Below are 24592 nucleotides of genomic sequence, written 5' to 3' on the forward strand. Positions count from 1 at the left end.
AGCAATTACGTAAATTAAAACTATACAAATACGGCGATGCATTGATCAATTAAACTAAGTAGACTATAAAAAGCGAATTCAATTTGAAACTAATTGGAAATGACAAACCTTCATTTGTTTGAGCGTTGGTAACAATGAGATCAGTTCCTCTTCTCATCATATGCTTTGACTCAAATATTCGTTGTTTTAGATTTAATACCGTTATGAAATGATCAGCGATTGCACTTTTAAACTTGTAATACACAGTCATGACTCCTCTTCAACTTTTTTTTTTCTTTCTTTTATTATTTTTTCAATGAGATTAATAGAACAAAATACCGAGATCACAAAATATCAATCCAAATCCTAAATTACCGACGAAGCAGTAACAGTTTCTGGAAAGAAATTACAAAGCCTCTCAAACAAAAATTAACAACAAATCCTTACCATTTAAAAAGCCCCAACATAGGAACTGTAGCAATGAATAGTTGCAAAGGAAGTCACACCTCTACCGTTGGATCCCCCTTGAAGATCTCCTCCCTCCATTTATCCTTTAACTCACAACCACAATCTAACCCTTTTACTCTGCCATTTTTATTGACCGCTTATTCTCCTCCGTCTTTGGTTTCTCGCACAAATGTCGACCTACCTCAGCAGAACCCAGGTATTTACTTCGAATACCAAATTACTATTCTTTGTTGATTGTTTCACACTTATTGCGTTCTTTTACCATTGTAATTTGTTGTTGTGTTGTTAACGTGTTGTTGCGTTTGGTCTATTGTGATTTCCGCCTTCAGATTTTAGTTTAGGGTTTAGAAATTGTGAATTCATCATTTCATGCGCTGTTAGAAACTGTGAATTCATCATTTCGCGTGCGATCTGCTTGTTTTACTTCCCGATCTTCCGTCCTGTGGGTTTAATTATTGTTGTTGTTATTGTGGTTATTATTAGTTTAGCTGCTTCAGATTTTAGTTTAGAAATTAGTAATTGTGAATTCATCTTTTCATGTGCAGTTAGGAATTGTGAATTCATCATTTCGTGTGCGATCTGGTTGTTGTGTTTCCCGATCTGCCGTCCTGTGGGTTTAATTATTGTTGTTATTATTGTGTCTATTATTAGTTTAGCTGTTGCAACTATATCATTATTGCGATTGTGTTTGTTATTATTACCGTTTTTTATTATTACTATTACTATTGTTAATATATAGGCTCGGTGTTGAATTAGATTTTAAAACACCGTATGGTTTACCGGGGGTGGCCAGCGTTTGGTTCTGCTAAGTGATGTCTAATTGGTTTGTTTATTTGATTGTGTACTCAGTGAATTCGGGATCTTCCTGTGATGTTGCGGTGGCTCAACAGTTGTTGGTGAGTTTTTCTTGCTTGATCATATTTTTACTTTAATGGAGTAACTTTGAGTTTAATTGCGCGTGATCGCTGAAGAGGTGGTTTCTAATTATTCAGCTGTTGTTGTGGATGGTTAATACGTAGCTGCTGATCTATTTTTATTATAGTGTGTTTGGGGTAATGTTAATAATTGTGTTCTGATTTGCCTTGAACATAAAGTTAGGTGTTTATTTGTCCATTTTATTTCATTTTCCGTGTTGATGTGTACCTTCTTTTTATTTTGAGTGATTAGTTTTTTTCTTATTTATTAGTAAGCTCGGGCTTCTGAAGCTGCAACTACCTGGGATTGGGATGTGGATCATAGACCACGGTTTCAGTCGTTTTGGCATCCTCTGTAAGGTAATTAGCGGTTACGGCGACGGCTTCCTCCAGTTGTTTTTCCTTTCTCAGGAGGGTTGTTATCGGTGACAACAGTGGCTTTGTTGATGGTTTCCCTTGGACTATGAGGTGCGTGTTTACTTGTCCATTTCAAACCACTGCTCGTGTTGAATTGTTCATTTGGTTACTTGATTACGTGGTCGGGTCTCATTTTGTAAATTTATTTTAAAATGTGCTTAGAGTACTGCCGTGTGCTGCCATCTGGGATTGGAAATGTGCTTAGAGTTTGGTGAACTGCACTCTTCGTGTGACTTATAGTTTGTTTTTCTTTTTCAAATTTTGGAATTAAATTGTATTTTGTGGTTAATTAAATTGGGTCTTAGCCTTATTTGGAAAATTAATGGCAAAGTACTACAGGCGTCAAAACACCAAACATTATGGTGGAGTCTGTGTTCCAGATATACAAACACACAGCTCAATTTAGCTCATTTTAGTTCAATCCATCTTGCTTTTAGATATTCCTGTGCCATTGGCGGAGTCTTTGTGGCTGGGATTTTGCTTTTGCATTTTTAAAACATGCAGCATCTCTGGTGGGTACCGCTCGGTGTCTAGATGATGAACGGCGTCCATTATTTTAATGTTAGTTTACACTGTTACAAGTTGGTGATGGTGTTTGGGTTTAAGCATATGCTTTTATTGGTTGTTAATTTGTCAGGGGTATTTAGGACGTTCATATGTGCTAGCTTGCTTATTTAGGGTTTTGTTAAAGCATATTTAGGTGCTGATTCTGTTCAGTCTTAACTGTGGTATTTTAAAGAAGAATATTTACTTGCTTGTGGTACTTACGGGTTGCTGTCGACTGTCTAATTTGATCCATGTGTTCATTTTGCGGGTTTTGTCTTTATTTTTAACGTATGTGTACTTAGCTGTGGTATCTTCGTAGCTCGATCATCAAGTATTATTCTTCTTTACGTTGATATTGTTAACTTGTTTACGTACACTTAACTTGTTTACATAATTTCTATATATCATCCCGCCTGATGAAAAACTGAGCACCAGCTACCCGAGAACAGAGCAGACAAAAAAACGTTCCAGCACCTTAGTTTCCCTTAATTGCCTCTTCTTTACCTTTAACTCCAAATCTATACATCTCAATCGCAGCTTGAATAGAACATTTCGTATGTTCTCATGTGTGCGCTTAAAGGTGAAAGGGATAAATTAATGCTCACACAAGTACACAGCGGAAAATTCCCGTACTTTCTGACTTGTATTACGAAATACTCACAACAAAAAATACAAATTATAATGCACAAATTATCGTGGAAATTACATGGAACAAATACTCTTCTTCTACTCAAGCATCACCATAATCCCAAACTATTCACTTACTTACCTGAGGACAGTTAAGCAATGCCAGTCTTGCTTCACTGACCTGAAAAAAGCTGCATCGGTTGATTTATATACTTCACTTATCCCAAGGCTTCCCACAATTAATTTGATATCAGGGTGTGCTATGACGAAGGTTTTTTAGGTTTTTGATGCGGTGTTTCTATTGAAATTCAGAATTGGGAGTAAAAGGGTTGAACTTTTGTGCAAAAGGGAAGGCTGGCCGGAAGGGTATTGTGCAATCGAGAATTTGGGATTGGACCTGTGTTTACGAATGCAGGGTTCAGTCTCGAGAGGTGCATTTGATTGAGGGTTAGGATTTGTTTGATTGATATTGTTTATATAATTGAAGTTTATCATTTTCGTTCTCGAGCATGAGTGCTGAAATTGAAGAGTAGGTCACTGTGGTGCAGCAGGAGGATGTTTCAAGCATAGAACGTTCAAAGTAATTGGTTACATTTATTTGTCCTTGATGATTTATCAGTTCATCTTGTGATGTTTGTGTTTGTTGATCTAGATGGTATGTCACTTGGTTTGCTCCTGCACGAAGCCTTCAAGATCGTATACGAAAGAGTTTCTTTTATCGTTGAGTGAGCTTGATGTTTGTAAGAAGCTACCCGATGGTTTTAATGAGTCACTTTTAAGGTAATAGACTCATTTTTCAAGTTGTGAAGATTATTGGTTGACAACTAACAATCCCCTTAGTTTGGATTTTTATTTTATTTTTCTGCATTATTAATCCGGGATTCATGGTGGATCAGTGAATTCCGTGATACATCTTACGGTGGCCCTCAAGACCGACCTAGAGCTTTTGGAAGTTCACCTTTACAAGGTTTCAGACGGACTGATTATGGATCATCACCGCCAGCTAGAGGGGACTCGGGTACCTATTCTAGAGGGGTCCAGAGGTGGGACAGTCGAGTGGAAAAAGTGAGGGTGATTCAGATTCAACTTATTCAGGTATGCGTTCTTTTGTTCCAGTGATTAGTGCTTTTCTTGTTAGTTGCAAATGGCACTTTCCGGTTTGTTTGACACCCGTTGTTTTGTTACCTTTTGCTACTTTTGTTTTTGCGGTACTTAAACCAGTCAGAATGATTTTGTGCATTGACCAATTAGTTATGTGGAGTATGAGATATAAACATATATATACATTATGAAGTGGGGATTTTAAATTGTGAAGGCCTCGGAAGTCGGAAAAAGATTTTATGTTAAAGTCTGAAAATTTTGGGCGAAATCTTTGGAATCGAATAAATGTGAATCATATGAATATGATGAATGATGTGATTTGTCTGGTGTGGGATGAGGTAGAGGGCATTGAACTTTATGCAATAAGAGGGATACCATGATGTAAATCTTTTAGCCTTTATCTTTCGATACATTGATCAATTCTCGTTATGACTATTTGTTTGAATTTGGAGTAAGTTCTAGGATTATGCAATTCAACGAACTCTTATTCAATTAGAGTCCGGAAGGCGTTATGGAAGCCAAGGAAGGGGAACCTGACAGAACCCTGAACATGATGGCCTGCTTGGAAGTGGTTCATTAACTAGACCAACTGGATATGCAGCTGGCAGTGCATCCAAGGTTTTGTCCTACTCAGAACCTTCAGCTTAGCAAGAGCAATTAGCCACATAACCCTCCTCGTCCATATAAGGTAAGGTTTTTGGCCTTTTATCCATCTCGTTTATCTTTAAATAGCTTGAATTTTGATTTGATTCGTTTGCGGGTCATTCGGATACAAACTAATTATGTCGTTATCACATGGAAACACTGCTTACATCTAACCCTTTAGCCTGCCATTTGCGTCATCCCTATGTTACTTAGACTGAGTTAGAATATTCGGACATGGGTACGTACCCGGTAGTCGGCCTCGGCTATTTCATGAAAAATTGTCAAGTTTTGGGCCTAAAATAATGTCAAAGTGTCTTACCATGTCCCATGGTACATGAGCCCATATGAAGTGTCGAAGAACGTAGGCGGTAGCCCTTAGGAATTATTTTAATGTTGTTGTTGTTGTCGTCCTTGTTCGCTGATCTTAATAAAGGGTCAACGCCAAAGTTTGTGAGCTCACAATGCAAAACTTCTAATTAGTTATCTTCACTTGATATAAAACATATGCGTACTTCTCCAGGCAGGTCCTTATTCTCCCTTATTCCCGGAGGGAAACTAAGGACTCGTTTAATGATGAGACGTTTGGCTCATCTGATAGTAATACTGAGGATAGAGTTGAAGAGGAACAGAAGCAAAGTGGTCAATCCAGTTCCACAGCTTAGGTTTAGATTGTTAGTAGTTCCACGCTTCCACCTTACTTTTTGTCTTATATATCAGCCCTAAGATTTTTAGAGTTGATTTATTACCTTTTCATTCAGCTGAATTTGAACTTGTGAGGAAGGAGCACCATAAAGCTTTTCAAGAGAATCAGAAATTAAATCCTGGCAAGCCGAAAGATTCTTTTTCCGAAATGGTCAAGCTGATGGAAAATACTGCTGATAGTAAAATCTCAAATGACTTGAAATCTTATGTTGGTATATCTATCAAATTTTTCTATTGAGAGTTGTTATATCTATCTGCTTATTCAATAATTGATTTTGTAACCTTTTATGGATTTTTTTCAAGCACTGTTCTATGGATGCTGCCTGCTATTGCCATGATAAATGATAATAGTTGATGAACATATCCACGTCATCTTTGCACCTTAATCTTTAATGCATAACCTAAATGCTCAAGGTGTAAATTTAGTTTGGTATTGTGTCATGATCTTTGCACTTAAAACTTTAATGCATAACCAAGATGCTCAAGGTGTAAATTTGGTTAGGTATTGTGTCACGAGTATATAGTTTAATTGAAACTGTTTTTGGTGACTTGTTGAGGGTGTCTTATTGTTACTGATGCTATTTTCTCCTCCTTAGGTACACGATTGTTTCATTTCTTAAGACATGGTATTGTCAACAATCCTCAGCGGAATTACTTGTATGGTTAGTGATCAGTTTTCTAACAGTTTATTGTAGATTTGTGTTACTGATGCTCACTGGCATGTGACCATTTAAATGCTTAAATTGTTGTGCTTCTTCATTGATTAAGGTTTGTGTTTTTTTTCATTTTCAGTTTTTTTAACGTAATTTATCTTGGAAAAGGAAAAGGTTCACATTAGTCTTCATGTTGTCAGGCACTTCGGCTCTGGTAAGTTCACCACTGGGTCCACTACTGGTCATTTCAGATTGTTAAGATTGTGGGGGAGGAAGGGAAAGGCGACTAAAAAACAACCTTATATTTTCGGGCAAACTTTTGTGGTACTGATGCTGATGAGGGATATGACTGAGTTATCTTTGATGTTTTCAAACCGGACTATAATGAGTAAAATAAATGTTTAATTGAGTATTTTTATTTTAAAATCTATGGTTGAATTTGTACGAGATTTGGAGATATTTACCAATAGTTAACTTATTTCTGTGAATGTTTTGGAAGGAGTGGGGAGGTTAAACGTAGTTCGTAGTTGGTCGACAATGATAGTGAGGTTGGCGATTTATATTTTAGGCATCTCCAAATTTTCAGTTTTTTTAAAACTTTTAAAAGCTCACCAGATCTTAGATTCACAATTTTCATCTTTTTTTTTTCTTTTTGGCTGGCCATTGCCAAAAATGTATGACAATTGCTTGAGGTTGTTTTTTACTATTAAGGTTTAATTAGAAGATACAAATGGGAGTAAAATAAAAGTTTAATTGAGTGTTTTTATTTTGAAGTCTATGCTTGAATTTGAACGAGATTTGGAGATATTTACCAATAGTTAATTTATTTCTGTGAATGTTTTGGAAGGAGCGGGGATGTTAAACGTAGTTGATCGACAATGATAGTGAGGTTGGCGATTTATGTATTAGCTGTCTCCAGATTTACGGTTTTTTAAAAACTTTTAAAGGCTCACCAGATCTGAAAGTCACTATTTTCGCCCAAATTTTAATAATTTTTTTGTCTGGCATGATTCCATTGTCAAAAACGAATTACAATTGCTTAAGCCTTAATTAGAAGGATACAACGTGGAGGTCTATTATGGATAGTTCATTGTCTTTTGGAAAAATACCATCAAATTGGTGTTATATTCAGTAATTTTGTTTTTATTCGTTGTTGGAAATGAAATTAAACAATAAGGAAGAAACTACCTTATATACATTAAATGTTAATGTAGAATGAGAGCAGATCGTGGAAAATTGCACAGGGGAAATAAGCAATTTAAATTTAAAAGCAAATTTTCGGTGATGGCTCACCTTAGCACAGGTTTATCTTGTAGTGTGTACAGTTAGTGACGTCTTGGTTATTGTGAAATACGTTGCGCTCAATGTTAGTTACACTCGGGTGATTAGATTTATTGTTAATTTGATGTTTGCTTGTTATTGGATTAATTATTTTCAACAAACTTATACTTCGATTACCTTTTATTTTGGTGTTATTGGGTTTCAGACAGCTGTTAGTTATCAGGTCTTTAGGTTGGGTGAACGAGGCATGTAGTCTGGTGCGTTGTTGATGCGTACTCACCTTTGTCTTGGGCTATTATGCGGCATCTTCAAAGGTGAGGGCTTTGTAATTCGTCCTCAATTTGTTTTAGCGATTTGGTAATTAGATTTGCCAGACATTTAGTGCTCTTTATTTCACTAAAGCAAGTGTTTAAATACATATGACTGGTAGAGTGGTAGCTCGTTCTTTGGCAGAAGAGAACCATGTTTCGTTAGTTTGCATCTCCACTTCATGAGTATAGCTATTTGATATCACATTAAATCTGAATGTGCTAAAGTTCTAGGCCCCTTACTACCTTTTTGAGTAATATGGCAGGCAACTTGGTGTACTAAGCCTTGTGGTTAAAACTAATGTTACTCCCTTCTCAATCATTTGTATACCTTTTTTTAAAATTATTTGTGAGAGGTTTTTTAATCAAAGCTAAACAAATGATTGGGATGAAAGGAGTGTCTCCTTAGTTTAAACAAATCGTCCTTTCCCGAAGTTTTTTGGGTTTAGATATTGCACCGAAAAAATAAAGGGAATTGATAACCCTGACAATAGGTTCTGGTGCTCAGGTATAGGAGGTTAAGACCGGAGCGCCGCGCTACGCAATTCTTTGAAAGAGCCTGCGCATCGAATGCTATCGATCATGGTTACTCATACATGGTTAGTTAGTCCTCACCTTTCAATGTTCTGGTGGTCGCCTTAACCTGTTTTACGAAAATCTCAAAGTTCAGTTCATGTGGTTGGCTCATTCAGTGTTGCGCAGGTATTATCACATGGTAAGAGGTTGCGGCATTCGGGGACAGGCTTTAGGAAGTTGCGCGTTGACACAAAATTCAGTTCTCTTTTTTATTAAAAGCGGTTCTGATTTCCATTCTTGTTTATTTTGTTTGATATCGTTATTGTTTGGGTATTATACTGACATTTTCCAGTTTGATTTTGTTGTTTATTCATTTTGTTATGCCTGGTAAATTAGTTGCTTCGAATGGTGATTATGAATTTCGTTTTCGTCGTTTATTCAATCCCCTAATGTCGATTTCATTATTTTCGCGTTTTAACTCCACAAACATGCGCAGACAAGCGGTGTGTAATTCTTCTCCTGGGATGGAATTTATTTATCTTGGACTGTTTGATGCAGTAGTTAGCCGTTATGCGGTGCGTGTGGCCGGTAATAACACAAAATCACTGGCAACAAATATATCAGAATGATTTTGAAGAATTTTGAAGCATATCTGTTGCCAGTGTACACTACCAAGTATAAGCAGGAAAAGTTTCGGGGTAGGTACCCTTGAAACAGTTCCACGAATATCTGCAGAAATGGAAAGGACAAACTGATCAGATAACATATAACTACTAGACAACCCTACTTTTTGGGTGAATAAGCATATAGCTTTTCCAGCAAACCTATGTTGTACTAATTGTATATATTCCTGCCCTTGTCCCAGCTAAATGCCACCAAGATCGTTTTATCCCACCTTTCCGGTGCTTGTACATAACACCACCAACGCTATACTATAGCATCTACTTTGCCAGGATTATATAGTACCACAAGTCAACCGTTCAATCCGTGAAATGGTGGAGGCCAACAACGTTAACTAATTCACTTGCCAATCTAAAGCTAAGCACACTTGAACTAAAACCAATTACCGAGAAAATAATGTCAGATGTTCGTCAAATTGAAGCTCCGCGCCCGGGAGGGCGCGGCGCAGCGACTAGTTAGTACAAAAGAAAACAATACAAAATCAATATCAATCTTCGTCTCGAATTTATTCTCCTCCGATTGTAAACGTATTTGACGCAAATTGCTTCAACTCTTTAACCAAAGATAAACAAATGAGCCGGACGAAGGGAGTATTATATTAAGTTATAGACAATTATCATATTACTATAAGACTAATATATAGATAATAATCAAAAGAAGAATTCTATTGCTGACGAAACTTTTCTATCTATGATTAAGTTAATAGCAAGATAAGACTTGGACTACTAAATTATATTTATCTCTAAGTATACCGATTTAATTATATTAATCTAAGTATACCAACATATTATTGTTCCACATTTTGTACTCACCATGTTGCGTTGCTTTTGTCATCAATTGATTGATTAAAAAAAAACAAATTAAATGACCCATGTTCATGCTTATGGACAGATTGAATGAGCGAAAATACCCTGCACTTGCACAACCAGTAACTTGCGTTTTCATCGGCAAACAATCCCTAATACCAATCCCCCACCCCGGACCACCCTGCCAGTAACGACCGTCGACCAAAAACAAAAGTTTGATAGTCTTACGTAAATAAGGTAGCTTTGACTTTTACTCTTGGTAGCCTTTGTCTACCTGCAATTCTGCAACCAAAGTAATATACCCATGTTTAGTAATTAAAAATGCATGTTTAGTAATTAAATTGAACAATAATTAATAAAAGTATGAGATATTGGACATATATGAATATGAAAAATAATAATGTAAAACAAAAAAAAAAAGCAACGTTCAAAAGGGCAAGGTATGGATTTTGGGGCTAGTTTATGCAGAGGATGAATACCTAACCGTCTATAATCTAATCTAATCTATATATATAGTGTAAATTATGCTTCGGTTTCTATCAAAGTCAAACTCTAGTACAATATTTCATCTTGATTTTAATTAATATTGTTAAAACTCTATCTTATCGAGTTCTCTTTAATATTTTATTCATATATTTAAATTACGTAGTTTGAAATAGTTGGAGTCTCTACAAATGCCTGAAAAAAGCCTCTTTTATATATATATATTGATTAGCCCAATAGAAACAATTACAATCAAAACTTAGTAATAAATATCCACACACAATTACAAACCTGCGTTGAACCACTACCTCTGCCGTCACAACCGTCTTCTTCCCCACCATCTCACCAATCGGTGACCCACCATCTTTGCGTCCCTCAACAATCTCTCTCCTTCCGTCAACCAAGAATACTAATAGAAGAACAAGATTGGCAACAATCTGATATTGGAATCTTCAAATTTCAAGATGAAAATCCAGTAGTTAGTTCCACGTTTTATAGCTAATTATTTCAATTTGAGTATTTGTAGATACCTCGTTTCTGCACCTCACGCAAGCCACCCGGTGATGATTGGGCCGCATGTTTGGTAAACGGAATGATTTATGACAATTCGTAAGTTTATCGTCAAGTGATAGCTCAAATACTTGTGTCTACCCCTTGGTCGTCATATACGCTCCGTTACGGTCGTTTTGACAGTAATTAGAGTTCATTTGGAGTCCGGGTCAAAAATCGTCTTCGTTTTCTAATAAACCATTAAAATGCCGAGTTTGAATGTTCTGGAATATTCCGGATATTTCTATTCCATATTTCAATCTTTTAATCTTTTGGCAAAATATATCCCGAAATTATATTTTAAACAATAAGGAAGTTGAGATCTACCGCAATTCCATAGCAGAAACGCGGAAAATCTTTCTTCCGCAGAAGGAAACTCCTGGGGAAAGGACGCAGCACCTGCTGCGCCTCTTCCAAGAGCCGCAGTGGTTGATGTGCCTCTTCCCCAACTCCTTTCTGCGTATTTTAAGATCTTTTCGAGATTTGTTTCCAAAGTTTTACCAAAACCCTAATTCCTCCGTGTGATTAGTATAAATAGGGACCTTCGTTCCTCATATTTCTCACGCGAGTGTCCGCCCTTCTCTTCTCCCTTTGCATTCTAAGACCGTGCTCTTACTTATTGGCGTCTACGTGTTTGAACTTTCGACCACGTAAGCTCGAATTCTTCTGAGTACCAGCCTCGTTTTGCATGACCGACCAATTTGACCAACTCCACTCAATCAACTTAATCAATTTAGCTTAATTCCTCTTAAGAGGGCACTTTCGTCGTACATTCGAGTCGAGCAATCACTAATCGTTAACTTAGTCAATCTCGTTTCGTCTAACATGTAAGTCTGAGGGTGTAAATCCCATGTTTTATTATTGTACCTTTTTATTGTATAAATTATTGTAAGATTTACGTCAAAAACATATTTAAAACCGATTTATAAAACCTTTTATTAAACCCTTTTTCGGATTAACAGAGGGCAGACGTCGAGAAGAAACGCAGCAACTGCTGCGCCTCTTCGAAGAGTCGCAGCATCTGTTGCGCCTCTTCCTGAGGTTGCCGCTGTTTCTGCTTTTCTTCTTCTTCCTTTGTTCTTCGTTGATTCGTCTTTTTATTCCGATTTCTTTATTTTTCTTCATTATTCATTCGTATAATAATTTTTAGCATATAACTAGTAACTTCTCACTTTTAATTTCCGACTTAAATCCCAAATAACCAATATTTGCGGGTTTTCGTCATTAAAATCAAATCCGGGTTTTAGAGATTCGATTCTTCCATATCAAGTCTCCGAAATTCATCTTTTGTATATTTTCGCTTGTACATTATCATCTAATCTAATTGAATTTGTGTAAATAAACTTGATTAAATCATATTAGCAAACCTAATTAATTTATATTAGCTAAAATTAGTAATTAATTCGTTCTAATTAATTTGAGTCCGTTCTTTATCTTTTTATGACCAATTTGCATGTAATTAATCTGTTAAATCACTTCCATCCGAGTCGAATATCATTAATCGGTCATTAAATTACCAATGAATATTAACGATATGCAGTTCCGGCTTCCCAGCCAGAACTCACCTCATGAACAAACGCAGTGATCACTGCGCGTGTTCTGGGTTGAGTTCTGCCTCTGAATTTCCGTTTCTGCTTTGACCTAGTTCATTAGCTTACGTATTAATCAACTATTACCCATATTATCATTACTAATCTGTTCGTTTTCTACCCTTAATTTATTTTCCCTTCCTTTTCTCAAATTATCTGTTTTAAGTGTATTTTCGATGTAAATTAATCATCAAACCATTGTAATTATTATATTTTATTGTATCATTATTATTGTTTGTTTGCTTCCACATGTAATCAACCCTAAATCCCTAATTCGACATAATGAGTGCTAAATTACGTGTTCACCGACTTAGTTAACCTTCACATGCTAGGATTAAAACGTTGGATGTTGCATTGCATGCATATAATCGACAACATATCAAGTATAGATGATTTCCCTAATCATTAGTAGAGGCCGCTAACGAGGCGAGCGGGATTAGGTGTTCGATCAAAAGAGCTTCCTAATACGTACGTACCTTCACCCCTTACTCCAGATCTCTACGAACATCCGTGTTCATTGGCATCCACGAGAGTCATTCTAGACATAGAATGCTAAGGGTAACGAGTTCTTGGTGTCTATGTCACTACTTTGTGTCTTGACATGATGCGAAGTATTCGAACGGTTTCCAATTTTCCACAATAAATTGGTGGCGACTCCACAAATGCAAACGCTTGTTTTCCCAAGCGACCCCGTGGCCCCTCCGTGTCCACAGTTTGGCGACTCCACTGAGGAGTAATACACTTACGTGTTGCCAAGGGTGAAACTTGAACAAGGTTAGGGAATAGTTTATATGAGATAGTTGTTGGTTTTCATAACTCAATCTTCTTAGATCGTTTTAGTCGGCCTTCTTAGGCCCAACCCCACCCATTCGACCAATCGTCCCGTCTGGACGGTCCAAATTCTTATCTGGGCCTAAGGATGGATAGCGATTGACGTCAACCATACCATGATGCTTACTCCTGTTTGTATCAAGGGCTTTCACTACTCGAGGGAATGGACTAGGAATCGGCCTTACTCCTGTTTGGTACGAGCCTCTCCACAGACCCCGGGTTTGATTGTTCGGTATGGCAACCCACCCTTTAAACCAAAACCCTTTTAAATGCACTCAGCATACCGTTATAATGCCTGTTGTAATGCTTGTATCATATGTGATCACCATTTTCTAAACAAAACCATGATGAATTTTGTAAAATCAAAAAACCCCTTCAAAATGTAAATATTTTCGAAAAAAGGCCCAAATTAGCGCAAAATAAGCCAAAACTCTGTCCAAATATCGAGTAAAAAATCAGGCCTCAAAAAGCCCATTTCAAAGCCTCACTTCGAGTCAACACTCCTACAACTACACTACGGTTGGTTAAGACGAACATTTCAAAACTTTGTCATTTTCAAACCTTACTTACACAAGTGGCACACTCCCACTTCACAGTTCGAGTCTTTTCTTTGAGTAAGTGTGCTAGAATGGTCGATCGTGTTTTGATTCGTCGTCAATCTCCTATCCAGTTTCCAAGATGCCCGGAACTAGTCACGCAAGTGTCAATGGACAACCACCGAATGGTAATGATATAATCCTAGTGTGCTCGCTCGTCTCCAAACAAATCAAGAACAAGCTTATGAACGCCTTAATGCCATCGAGAACCGAATTGTCGCGGTAGAAACTAGACTACCTTCTGCAGAAGATGACATTCCTAGCCAATGTGTGAATGACAACCTTCCACCTTATGTTGGACAACCAGAAACCAACCCTCCAGTGGGTCTTACTGAAGTTGAGAAGCGACTCCAATACTTGGAGGAGCAATTGATGTACCTCAAAGGAGATGATATCTATAGGGAGAACAATCGCAAGTATGAGGCCGTGAGTGCCAAATTATCAACCAACTTTAACATGACTGATATCCCGAAATTCAAGGGACATGAAAACCCCTTGAATCACATTCGTGCTTTCAAAGACTACATGTCTATCAAAGGCATCAAACCCAAGATGTTCTTAAGGATCTTTCCTTCATCTCTCGAAACCATTCCTAAGCAATGGTTCTACTCCCTAGAACACAAGAAGATTGCCACCTGGGACGACGCCGCAATCGAGTTCGCTAAACAATACGCGGATAATGCTGAAATCCAAGTCAATATGAGCACTCTAGAGGTTCTTACCCAAAATGAGAAAGAAGGTTTCACCGACTTCCTAAGTAGGTGGAGGAAGACTAGTACCCAACTTGTCGAACGTCCAGATGAAGCTACCCTTGTGGAAAAATTCGTGGACAACATAAGGCCCATTTATGCAAATCACTTGAGGTACCAAAACATTAGGACCTTCAAGGATCTAACTGTATTAGGGACAAGAATTGAAGATGACATCCGTAAAGGACTCTTGTCCAAAACGGTAGGTCGTGGATATCAAGGCTCAACAAGTCGTTCCTACGGCTCTACTAGCAAGACTGATGAGGTTAACCTTCTCGAATCATCAAATAAGAATAATCCACAAAGAAAGTTCACAAACATTGGCGATACATACTCCAATGCTTTGAAGAGGTTGATGAAACAGGGTAAGCTCCAACCCATAGGGCCTACACCTGATCCAGAAAAGAAGTCCAAGTTCTGGGACGAAAATTCATACTGTGAATATCATAGAGGTAAGGGACACAATACGGAGAAATGTTACAAGCTAAAGCATGTCATTCAGGACATGATCGAAGACGGTCGCCTACCCATACCACCTGGAGGTAAGCCTAACAATACCCAGAATCCTCTTGGAGTTCTGATGATTACAGATGAAGAATCTACCTTAGATTGTTCACACCTCATTTCTCCAGTCGAGGATGAGATCCATGCATTAGAAAATGAAGGGAGCTACTCCACCATTTCCCCTACTATCACTGACTTTATTGCATGGGCAAGAAGTGTGAATAGACAAGTCTCAGAACTAGAAAATGTAGTGGCATCCCTCCGTAATCCAAGTACTACACCTAAGGAAAGTGCACCACTAAATCTCTCTCGAAATTCTACAATGCAAGAAGTGATAATCGTGGTTGATGGCCTCATCAATCAAATCATCCATTTAGAAGCTGAAATCATAAGGTTGAGAGAACTTGCTACCGTTAATGGAACATGAGCCGATGATGATGAAGACCAGTACCTCATCGAGCACTACCTAGTCAAGATTAGTGAGGACATAGTCAAAAATAGTGAATACCAAGATATAGACCACTCCACTCGTTCAGGGCGTCCATATCAGAATGTTTCTCAAAATGGTCTCATAGCTAATGGTCCAGTTACTAACACCAACGTCGTCACGCCAAATGATGGCGAAGATACATCTACTGACCACTTACTAAAACAACTACAAAAGACAAAGGCTGATCTTTCAGTCTGGCAACTAGTTGCAAGCTCATTCCCTCATCGCCAAGCATTACTGCAAGCCTTGGCTAAGTTAAATGTGGCACACAACTCTACACCTGATGACGTAGTCAACCCGATCTTCCAAGATTCAACTAAGCTAAGTAACCCAGTTACTTTCTCGGATGAGGATTTGCCACCTTTCGGCGCTAGTCACAACCTGACTCTATACATTACTGTCATTTATTTAAAGAAGAACGTGCCAATGACTGGTGGATGATGGCTCTGCAGTCAACATCATACCATTAAAGACAACATATAAGTTAGGCATGAAAGAGTCATATTGGACCCCTACCAATCAAGGTGTTCGCGCATACGACGGTACACGACGTAAAGTAGTAGGACTAGTCAACCTCACCATGGCCACATGACCGATTGAGCGAAAGGTTAACTTTCAAATAGTGGACATCGAAGCATCATTCAACATACTTCTAGGAAGGCCTTGGATTCACGCTTCCAAATCGGTAACATCCACCCTCCACCAGAAAATCAAGATTCCACTAGATGGCAAAGTGGTGACGATCACTTCATCACCTATTAAGGCAGTAATAGAAAAAATGATGAGCAACCAAGTAGTTACGGATCCAGTATATGAGCTTGGGGGCTTCCATAGCATAAACCTTGTAGAGAGTGAACTGGCACCCTTGTACTTCAATCCCTACTCCAATTTAGTGGTCAACCACATACTCAAATCTCAGGGATACTTCTCGGGAACGCCATTGAATCCTGTCCGAAGAAACACCTTTGCACCTTACAAAGAAGGAAACTCTAAAAGGATACCATTAGGATTGGGATACAAACCAACGAAAGAAGAAGCTTTAGAGATGCTCACACAATTCCAAAACCGTAAGAACGTGGGAATCCAAATGCGACCCTACCTCCCTACCCTAAATGGATACTTCGTTAGAGAAGGGAGTCAAGAATACTTTCATGGGTTCCCCGAACCTTGGCACTATAAAGGAAGGCAACTAGCTGGAATCGAGATCTTTCACGATTGCTACTTCATTCCTTCAGAAACGGTTCCTACCGTCAAAACTCGTCAAGCACCTTGCTTAGACGAACAGGCCGTTAGCCTCCTCTTTGGAGAAGATCGATTTGTTAGAGCCGCGCAGGACGAGATCATTACCATGATACTTCAGGACGACCACTTCAACCCTACCGCGTTAATCACTAAAGCCAGTTCGAATCAGCAAAAAGGATGGAGAAAGTCGATCAAATGGACAAACAACCAAGGAAGACTCTTCAAGCTCACCACTGGAGAAGGAGATATTTTCAAAGGAGAACCAGAAGACCACGAATTCGAGTCAGAGTCGGAGTCGGAGTCGGAATCAGAGTCGGAGTCTAGAGAAGTCCCTAGAGAGTCTCCTCCTGTCGTCATTCCCAATCCCCTTGTTTCTCATAGCTTAGCATCAAGTAGTAACAGTAGTTCGGGAAATGTCCCAACAGATGTCCCTTTGCCGCCACTGACTACTGAACAGATGGCTTCTTTGTTTCAATTATTTTCAAAATTTAATATGAATAAATCAGATTCTGCTTACTCTTTGTGTTATTCTGAATGCAATTCTGTTTACGATGATAATGACGATGACCCAGACCTAGACTCAATCGAACTACCTCCCTACATAGCCAAAGAAATATCACAAGAGGAGGAAGGGGCACCAGTTATAGAGAACACTGAACCCATCAACGTAGGAACTGAACTAGAACCCCCAATAACTTAGGATAGGGACAACCTTGAGCCCAACCGAAAGGGCTAGTTTCATAGACCTCCTACACGAGTTCAAAGACGTTTTTGCTTGGTCCTACAAAGACATGTCAGGGATCGACAGGGATATTGCCAAATACAGAATTCCGATAAACCAGGTTTCAAACCTATTAAACAGAAGCTTCGTCGAATGAGGACAGAATGGGCTCTTAAGATCAAGAAGAAGTCGATAAACAATTCAAAACCGGGTTCATCAAAGTTTCCGAGTACTCAGACTGGGTAGCCAACATTGTACCCGTACCCAAAAAGGATGGGAGAATCCGTGTTTGTGTTGATTTCAGAGACTTGAACAAAGCAAGTCCCAAAGACGACTTTCCTCTACCACATATCGACATATTGGTAGACAATACAACAGATCACGCATTGTTATCCTTCATCAACGGGTACGCGGGATATAATCAGATCAAGATGGCCATAGAGGACATGCATAAGATTGCCTTTGTTACTCAATGGGGCACCTATTGCTATACTGTTATGCCGTTCGGATTAATCAATGCTGGAGCTACGTATCAACGCACTGCAACTACGCTCCTACATGACATGATGCATAAAGAAGTAGTCGAGGTGTATGTAGATGATATGATCGTCAAGTCCAGGGATAGAGAGGGGCACATTAATAACCTTCGCAAATTCTTCTTAAGACTACGAAAGTACAACATGAGGCTCAACCCTCAGAAATGTGCATTTGGGGTGACGTCAGGCAAGCTTCTAGGATATGTCGTCAGTCAACGAGGAATAGAAATCGACCCTTCCAAAATCAAAGCTCTAGTCGAAATGCCACAACCTCAAACAGAGAAAGAGGTTAGGGGATTTTTAGGCAAGGTTCAATATATAAGTCAATTCATATCGAAACTTACCATGATCTGTGAACCCATTTTCAAAAAGCTAAAGAAAACAAATCACACCATATGGGATGACGAATGTCAATAGGCGTTCGACAAAATCAAGGAGATACTAGCCAAACCACCAATGCTCATGCCTCCTCAACGAGATCAACCTCTTGGTTTATATCTCACAGTGACCGAAACAGCCATGGGGGCTATGCTAGCGCAAATCGTCGGAAAAGAAGAGAGAGCTATCTACTACCTTAGTAAGAAGTTCTTGGAGTATAAATGCAAGTACACACCGCTCGAAAAGACATGCTTCGCTCTTATGTGGGCAACAAAGAAGCTACGCCATTACGTGCTTAGCTACTCCGTCAAAGTATACTCCAAAATGGATCCTGTCAAATACCTCTTCGAAAAACCCGTTCTCAATGGACGCTTGGCAAGATGGACCCTAATGCTTTCAGATTTCGATCTCAAATACGTACCTCCAAAGGTTATAAAAGGGTGCGCCATCGCCGAGTTCTTCGCAGATAATCCCATCAACGACACCCAAGCAATAGACACATGGTCATTTCCGGATGAAGATATACTTCAAACCGATGTAGATTCTTGGGACCTTTATTTTGATGGAGCGTCGAACCTAAGAGGATTTGGAATAGGGGTATTACTCATTTCTCCTGAAGGCGAGCATACACCACTCTCCGTCAAACTCGACTTCGAGGTGACAAATAACGCAGCAGAATACGAAGCTTGCCTCATTGGACTACAAGCGGCAGTGGGCTTAGGCATCAAGAATCTTCGATTTCACGGAGATAATCCTTGATCATCAACCAAATTACGGGGTCATGGAAAATTCGGAGTGAAAGTCTAGCACCCTATCAGGCCAGGATAAACCAAGTTGCCCAATTCTTCGATCAAGTGACCTACCTACATCTACCTCGAGAAGACAATCAGTTTGCATACGCTCTTGCAAAACTTACATCTCTGATTAATATGCCAGACGATATGGTAGAAATGCCTTTATGCATCGAACGACGGTCAGAACCAGCCTATGTGCACCAAATCACAGATGAAGAGGAAAACCCAGGGGAGCGTTGGTTTCAGGCCATTATGAACTTCAAGCTTAATGGCACATATCCGCCGTATATGGATAAGAGAGGACAACGTGCTATACGCCTACTCGCCTCTCAATACGTCCTTATGCAAGGAGAATTGTACAAAAGAACGCCTCTTGGTGTAATTTTGCGTTGCCTTGATCATTCACAGGCACAGAAGGTGATGGAAGAGGTCCGTGATGAAGAATGTGGCCCTCACATGAGTGGCCCAATGATGGCAAAGAAAATCACGCGCCTGGGATATTACTGGACCACCATGGAATCTGATTGCATCAAATATGTCAGGCATTATCACAACTGCCAAATCTTCGGGAATGTGCAACACGTCCCTCCTTCACTACTCTACACTATGACATCTCCTTGGCCATTTTCTGCCTGGGGAATCGACATCATCGGGAATATCACTCCAGCTAGAATAAGAGGTCACTGTTTCATTTTGGTGGCTATCGACTATTTCACCAAATGGGTAGAGGCAGCATCTTACACTAGTCTTACAGCCAAAAACGTGGCAAAGTTCATAAAAACCAATATCATCTGTCGATATGGTTGCCCACAAGAGATCATCAGTGACAACGGATCACATTTTCAGGCTGAGACTGAACAAGTGCTAGCCAAGTACAAAATCAATCACCACCACTCCTCGCTGTACAGACCACAAACTAATGGCGCAGTGGAGGCATCCAACAAGAATGTTGTCACAATCCTCAAGAAAATGATCAATAATTATCGAGATTGGCCAAGTAAGATACCATTCGCCTTTTGGGGATATCGCGCATCCGTTAGGATGCCCACTGGGGCTACCCCTTTCTATTTGACTTACGGCATGGAAGCTGTGCAACCAGTTGAATTAGAAATCCCATTCTTACGCATCCTGCTCGAAAGTCAAATCCCAGAAGCCGATTGGAAGAGAGACAGATATGAAGAACTCATCCTCTTGGATGAACGAAGATTGCGCGCATTACATAATGTGCAAACATATCAGGGACGTATCAAACGAGCCTTCAACAAAAGGGTTAAGCCTAGAAACATCAAAGAAGGAGACTTAGTTCTCAAATCAGTTGGAGCTCTTTTACCTGTCGATCCATGGAGAAAGTTCAAACCCAACTGGGCCGGACCATTCTTGGTCAAGTCCATAATCCCGGGGGTGCGGTTAGAATCACAGACCTAGATGGGAATAAATTTTCCAACCCAACTAACCTCGACCAATTAAAACGATATTATGCCTAGAATAGGACAAAAACGCGCCTCGCGTAAAACCCACGTGCCGCTCATGCGACACGAAATAAAAACGGCCCCTGGCCCGCTGAAATAAAACTCATGTCACCTTGCTCTTGCATTTTGACAATTCATCATCCTCATATCATCAAATAAATTGAATTGTGTCTTAGGAGTAAGTAAATCTCATGCTCATTTCTAGTTCGCTACAAGCTCTTGCTTAAAACAATTATTCTTTTACATTTACTCGAACTACGCGCAAGGGTTTGATTTCATTTTTTAAATGAATACGTAGGCAATCCTTCACATGATACAACCCGTTATTTTAATTGTAAATAGAAGAACATTTGCATTTGCATTTGATATTCGATAAGAATCATCATAAAAGAAAAATCACAATAGTTTCATAACTAATTATTCTTTTATTCACTTTTACATAAATAATAATAGTACGCCACATAATATAAATAATAAAAATAACAAATAGGATAGGATTCTAAAAACCCCACCACTTATTACAAATAATAATAATAATAAATAATACTGCGACTTAGGCTACTCTTCCATCTTTCCCTTGACTTTGTCATTTTTATCATACTTTTTATCTCGACCACGAGCCGAGCGCTCCTGCGTTATCTCAGACCTAATCACCAAAGGTCTCTCTCGCGGTCTAGTCTTACCATTTCGATCAACCACTATCTCTACGGTAGGAGAAGCCTTCGGTTTCTTTGATGGATGAACAACTCAAAATCCGGCTTCTTCTTCCCCCTCAGTCAAATGCTTCTCGTTCTCCTTCGCCACCTCACGAATCTTGTAGTCAACAGGCTCGCGCTTCCTTAATTTTTCGCGCTCCTCGGGAGTAGTAGCCTTCCTCCATTGCACATAGGAATCCGAAACCCACAGAGCACTAACAGAAGACTGTAGGAACCACATGTTTCTCTGAGCCCACCCGAGGGCCCATTCTCTATGACTCTCAGCAGTATGTGCCACTGCAGTCTGAGGGACGGTATCAAGCTTGGGCATCGTCTGTTTAAAGCCCACTGCCTCATCAATCTCTCAAGAAAGATGCATGCCATGAATTCTAAGCCAGGAATGCGCACCGATCGAGTAGGATCCAAAGACGAAACTCCAGTAACTGACTTGAGATGCCACCACGGCACCATCCATCTGATCAAGGGACCATCCTCATTCTTGAGCTTATTCTCCAAATAGTTGCAAACCCGAGTGAAGTCCACCATATAGAGCCTGGTCCTCATGGCAATCGATCTAGCATGATATCCTGGAACATTAGCTGGGGGCTCTATCAACCGCAGACGCTCCATGAGGCAAACCTACCAAAGGCAGGGATTAATGTTCAACTAGAAAAATAAAAAAAGAAAAAAAAGCAAAAGAAAAAACGGCAAATAAAACAAATAAAACAAATAAAAAAACGAAAAAACGATAAAATAAAAAAATGAAAAAGAAAAGAAAAAAAAACCAAGGTCGCGTTCTTACCTGCAAAATGATAGGACTTCCCAAATAAGAAAGATCACGGTTGGCTTTCCTATTATCCAGCCCCAAAATGATCTCTCCTAGGCACAGACAAGCTGGGCTCCTACGCAGCTCCATTTGCTCAACCAAACTCAAATAACGAGGATCTCCTCTCATTTCTTTATCGACATGCCCCTGGATGACATAACCATGCAATAGGCAAAATCCGAATACCCTATGCCTCGCCGTATAAGAAATCGTAGGGTCTTCCCTACTTATAAATCGATCGATAAAGTCAAGCATACGGACTCCTTTTAGGGTCACAAGGCGGTCAACCTCGGCTCTAGTCAGTCCAAGCAAATCTCTAAACTTGTTTTTGTACCCTTGAGAGCTAGAGGGTATGGCAGGCATACATTCCGGATCCCATCCTCCAATTGCAGCAATCTCCTCAGGAAAAGGTGTGGACGCGGGCCCACGGGGGGTCGCTCGGGTAGAAAACGAGCAAGCTTTTGCATTTGTGGAGTCGCCACAAATTTATTGTGGAAAATTGGAAACCGTTCGAATACCTCCTGCCATGTCAAGACACAAAGTAGTGACATGAACACCAAGAACTCGTTACCCTTAGCATTCTATGTCTAGAATGACTCTCGTGGATGCCAATGAAGATGGATGTTCACAGAGATCTGGAGTAAGGGGTGAGGGTACGTATTAGGAAGCTCTTTTGATCGAACACCTAATCCCGCCCGCCTCGATAGCGGCCTCTACTAATGATTAGAGAAAATTATCTATACTTGTTATGTTGTCGATTATATGCATGCAATGCAATATCCAATAAATTAATCCTAGCATGTAAGAATTAACTAAGTCAGTGATCAAGTAGTTTAACATGCATTAATGTCGAGGTAGAGATTTAGGTTAATTGCATGTGACAGCATACAAACAATATGATAAAGAAATACAATACAAATACAATAAAGAGAAATTACAATAATTACAACGGGTTAAATGATTTACGTCGAAAATACATTTAAAACGGATAATTTGAGGAAAAGAAAGGAAAAATAAATTAACGAACATATTATTAGGTGATAATACGAGTAATAATAGATTAATACGTAAGCTTATAACTATGTCAAAGCAACAACGGAAGTTCAGGGGCAGAATTCAACCCGGAACAGGCGCAGCAGTGCTGCGTCCTTTGGAAGAGGCGCAGTGCTCACTGCGTCTGTTCCCGAGGTGAATTCTGGCTGTGAAGCCGGAATTGCATATCATTAATGTTCATTGGTGAATTTAATGCTTGATTATCGATATTTGACTCGGATAGAAGTGGATTAATATATTATTTACATGCAAATTGGTCGTGAAAACAATAAAAGACATGATAAAACTAATTAGGACAAATTAATTACAAGATTAATTACAAGGTTAATTACAAATTAACAAACTAGTTAGGTTATTAATGCTAAACTATTGATAAAGATGACGATAATTAACAGATGAAAATATACAAAAGATGAATTTCAGAGACTTGATGTTGATGAATCGAATCTCTAAAAATCCGAATTGGTTTTAATGACGAAAACCCGCAAATATTAATTATAAGGGATTTAACTCGGGAATTTAATGATGATAAATTATTAATGATTTACATGTTAAACTTATTATGTTAAAATTATCGTGTTAATGAAACAAGAACAAACAAAGAAAAAGCAAAGAATAAACGAACGAACAAAAGACAAAGGAAGAAGAAGAAAAGCAGGAACTGCGGCAGCCTCAGGAAGAGGCGCAGCAGGTGCTGCGTTCCTTCTCGACATCTGTCTCCCATTAATCCGTTAAAAAGGGTTTTAATAAAGGTTTTATAAATCGGTTTTGAATATATTTTCGACGTAAATCTTACAATAATGATTACAAAAATAAAGTACAATAATAAAAAATGGGATTTACACCCTCAGACTTACATGTTTGACGAAACGAGATTAACTAAGTTAACGTTTAGTGATGCTCGACTCGAATGTACGACGAAAGTGCCCTCTAAGAGGAAAACGAACAAAATTGATTAAGTTGATTGATGTGGACTTGGTCAAATTGGTCGGTCATGCAAAACGAGGCTGGTACTTAGAAGGATCCGACCTTACGTGGTCAAAAGTTCAAGCACATAGACGCCAAAAAGTAAGAGCGTGGTCTTAGAATGCAAAGGGATAAGAGAAGGGCGGACACTCGCGTGAGAAATATGAGGAACGAATGTCCCTATTTATACTAATCACACGGAGGAATTAGGGTTTCGGTGAAACTTTGGAAGTAAATCTCAAAAAGATCTTAAAATACGCAGAAAGGAGCTGGGGAAGAGGCGCAGCAACCACTGCGTTTCTTGGAAGAGGCGCAGCACCTGCTGCGTCCTTTCCCCAAGGGTTTCCTCCTGCGGAAGAAAGATTTCCGCGTTTCTATTATAGAATTGCGGTTTGATCTTGATTTCCTTATTATTTATAAAATAATTTCGGGATATAATTTATCAAAGTTAAAAGATTGAAAATATGGAATAGAAAT

At 39.1% G+C, this 24592-nt stretch overlaps 1 protein-coding gene across 2 annotated transcripts; it reads left to right on the forward strand.

Annotated features, from left to right (window-relative positions):
* The first annotated feature begins 483 nt into the window (after positions 1 to 483).
* LOC141605421 (uncharacterized) lies at positions 484 to 8188 on the forward strand. Of its 2 annotated transcripts, XM_074424187.1 has the most exons (10): positions 484 to 643; positions 1297 to 1343; positions 1634 to 1829; positions 3604 to 3731; positions 3848 to 4046; positions 4549 to 4740; positions 5456 to 6061; positions 6192 to 6266; positions 7539 to 7647; positions 8150 to 8188. In XM_074424187.1, the coding sequence occupies exons 4-6, from the start codon at positions 3604 to 3606 to the stop codon at positions 4630 to 4632; spliced, it is 411 nt and encodes a 136-aa protein (XP_074280288.1). In that variant the 5' UTR covers positions 484 to 643; positions 1297 to 1343; positions 1634 to 1829; the 3' UTR covers positions 4633 to 4740; positions 5456 to 6061; positions 6192 to 6266; positions 7539 to 7647; positions 8150 to 8188. The 2 variants fall into 2 exon arrangements, with proteins under 2 accessions (XP_074280288.1, XP_074280280.1); XM_074424179.1 differs by lacking the exons at positions 484 to 643; positions 1297 to 1343; positions 1634 to 1829; positions 6192 to 6266 and having other exon boundaries at positions 3411 to 3731.
* Positions 8189 to 24592: the final 16404 nt, after the last annotated feature.

The sequence above is a fragment of the Silene latifolia genome, chromosome 1 (genome assembly GCF_048544455.1).
Source record: "Silene latifolia isolate original U9 population chromosome 1, ASM4854445v1, whole genome shotgun sequence".
In the NCBI taxonomy this organism is placed as follows: domain Eukaryota; kingdom Viridiplantae; phylum Streptophyta; class Magnoliopsida; order Caryophyllales; family Caryophyllaceae; genus Silene; species Silene latifolia.

Bases quoted from the DNA above. Each gene is read 5' to 3' on its own strand.
- LOC141605421 (XM_074424187.1), top strand. From the start codon at position 3,604: ATGGTATGTCACTTGGTTTGCTCCTGCACGAAGCCTTCAAGATCGTAT. The intron at 3,732-3,847 runs GTAATAGACTCA...ATGGTGGATCAG, and splicing joins TTTAATGAGTCACTTTTAAG to TGAATTCCGTGATACATCTT. The intron at 4,047-4,548 runs GTATGCGTTCTT...TTATTCAATTAG, and splicing joins TTCAGATTCAACTTATTCAG to AGTCCGGAAGGCGTTATGGA.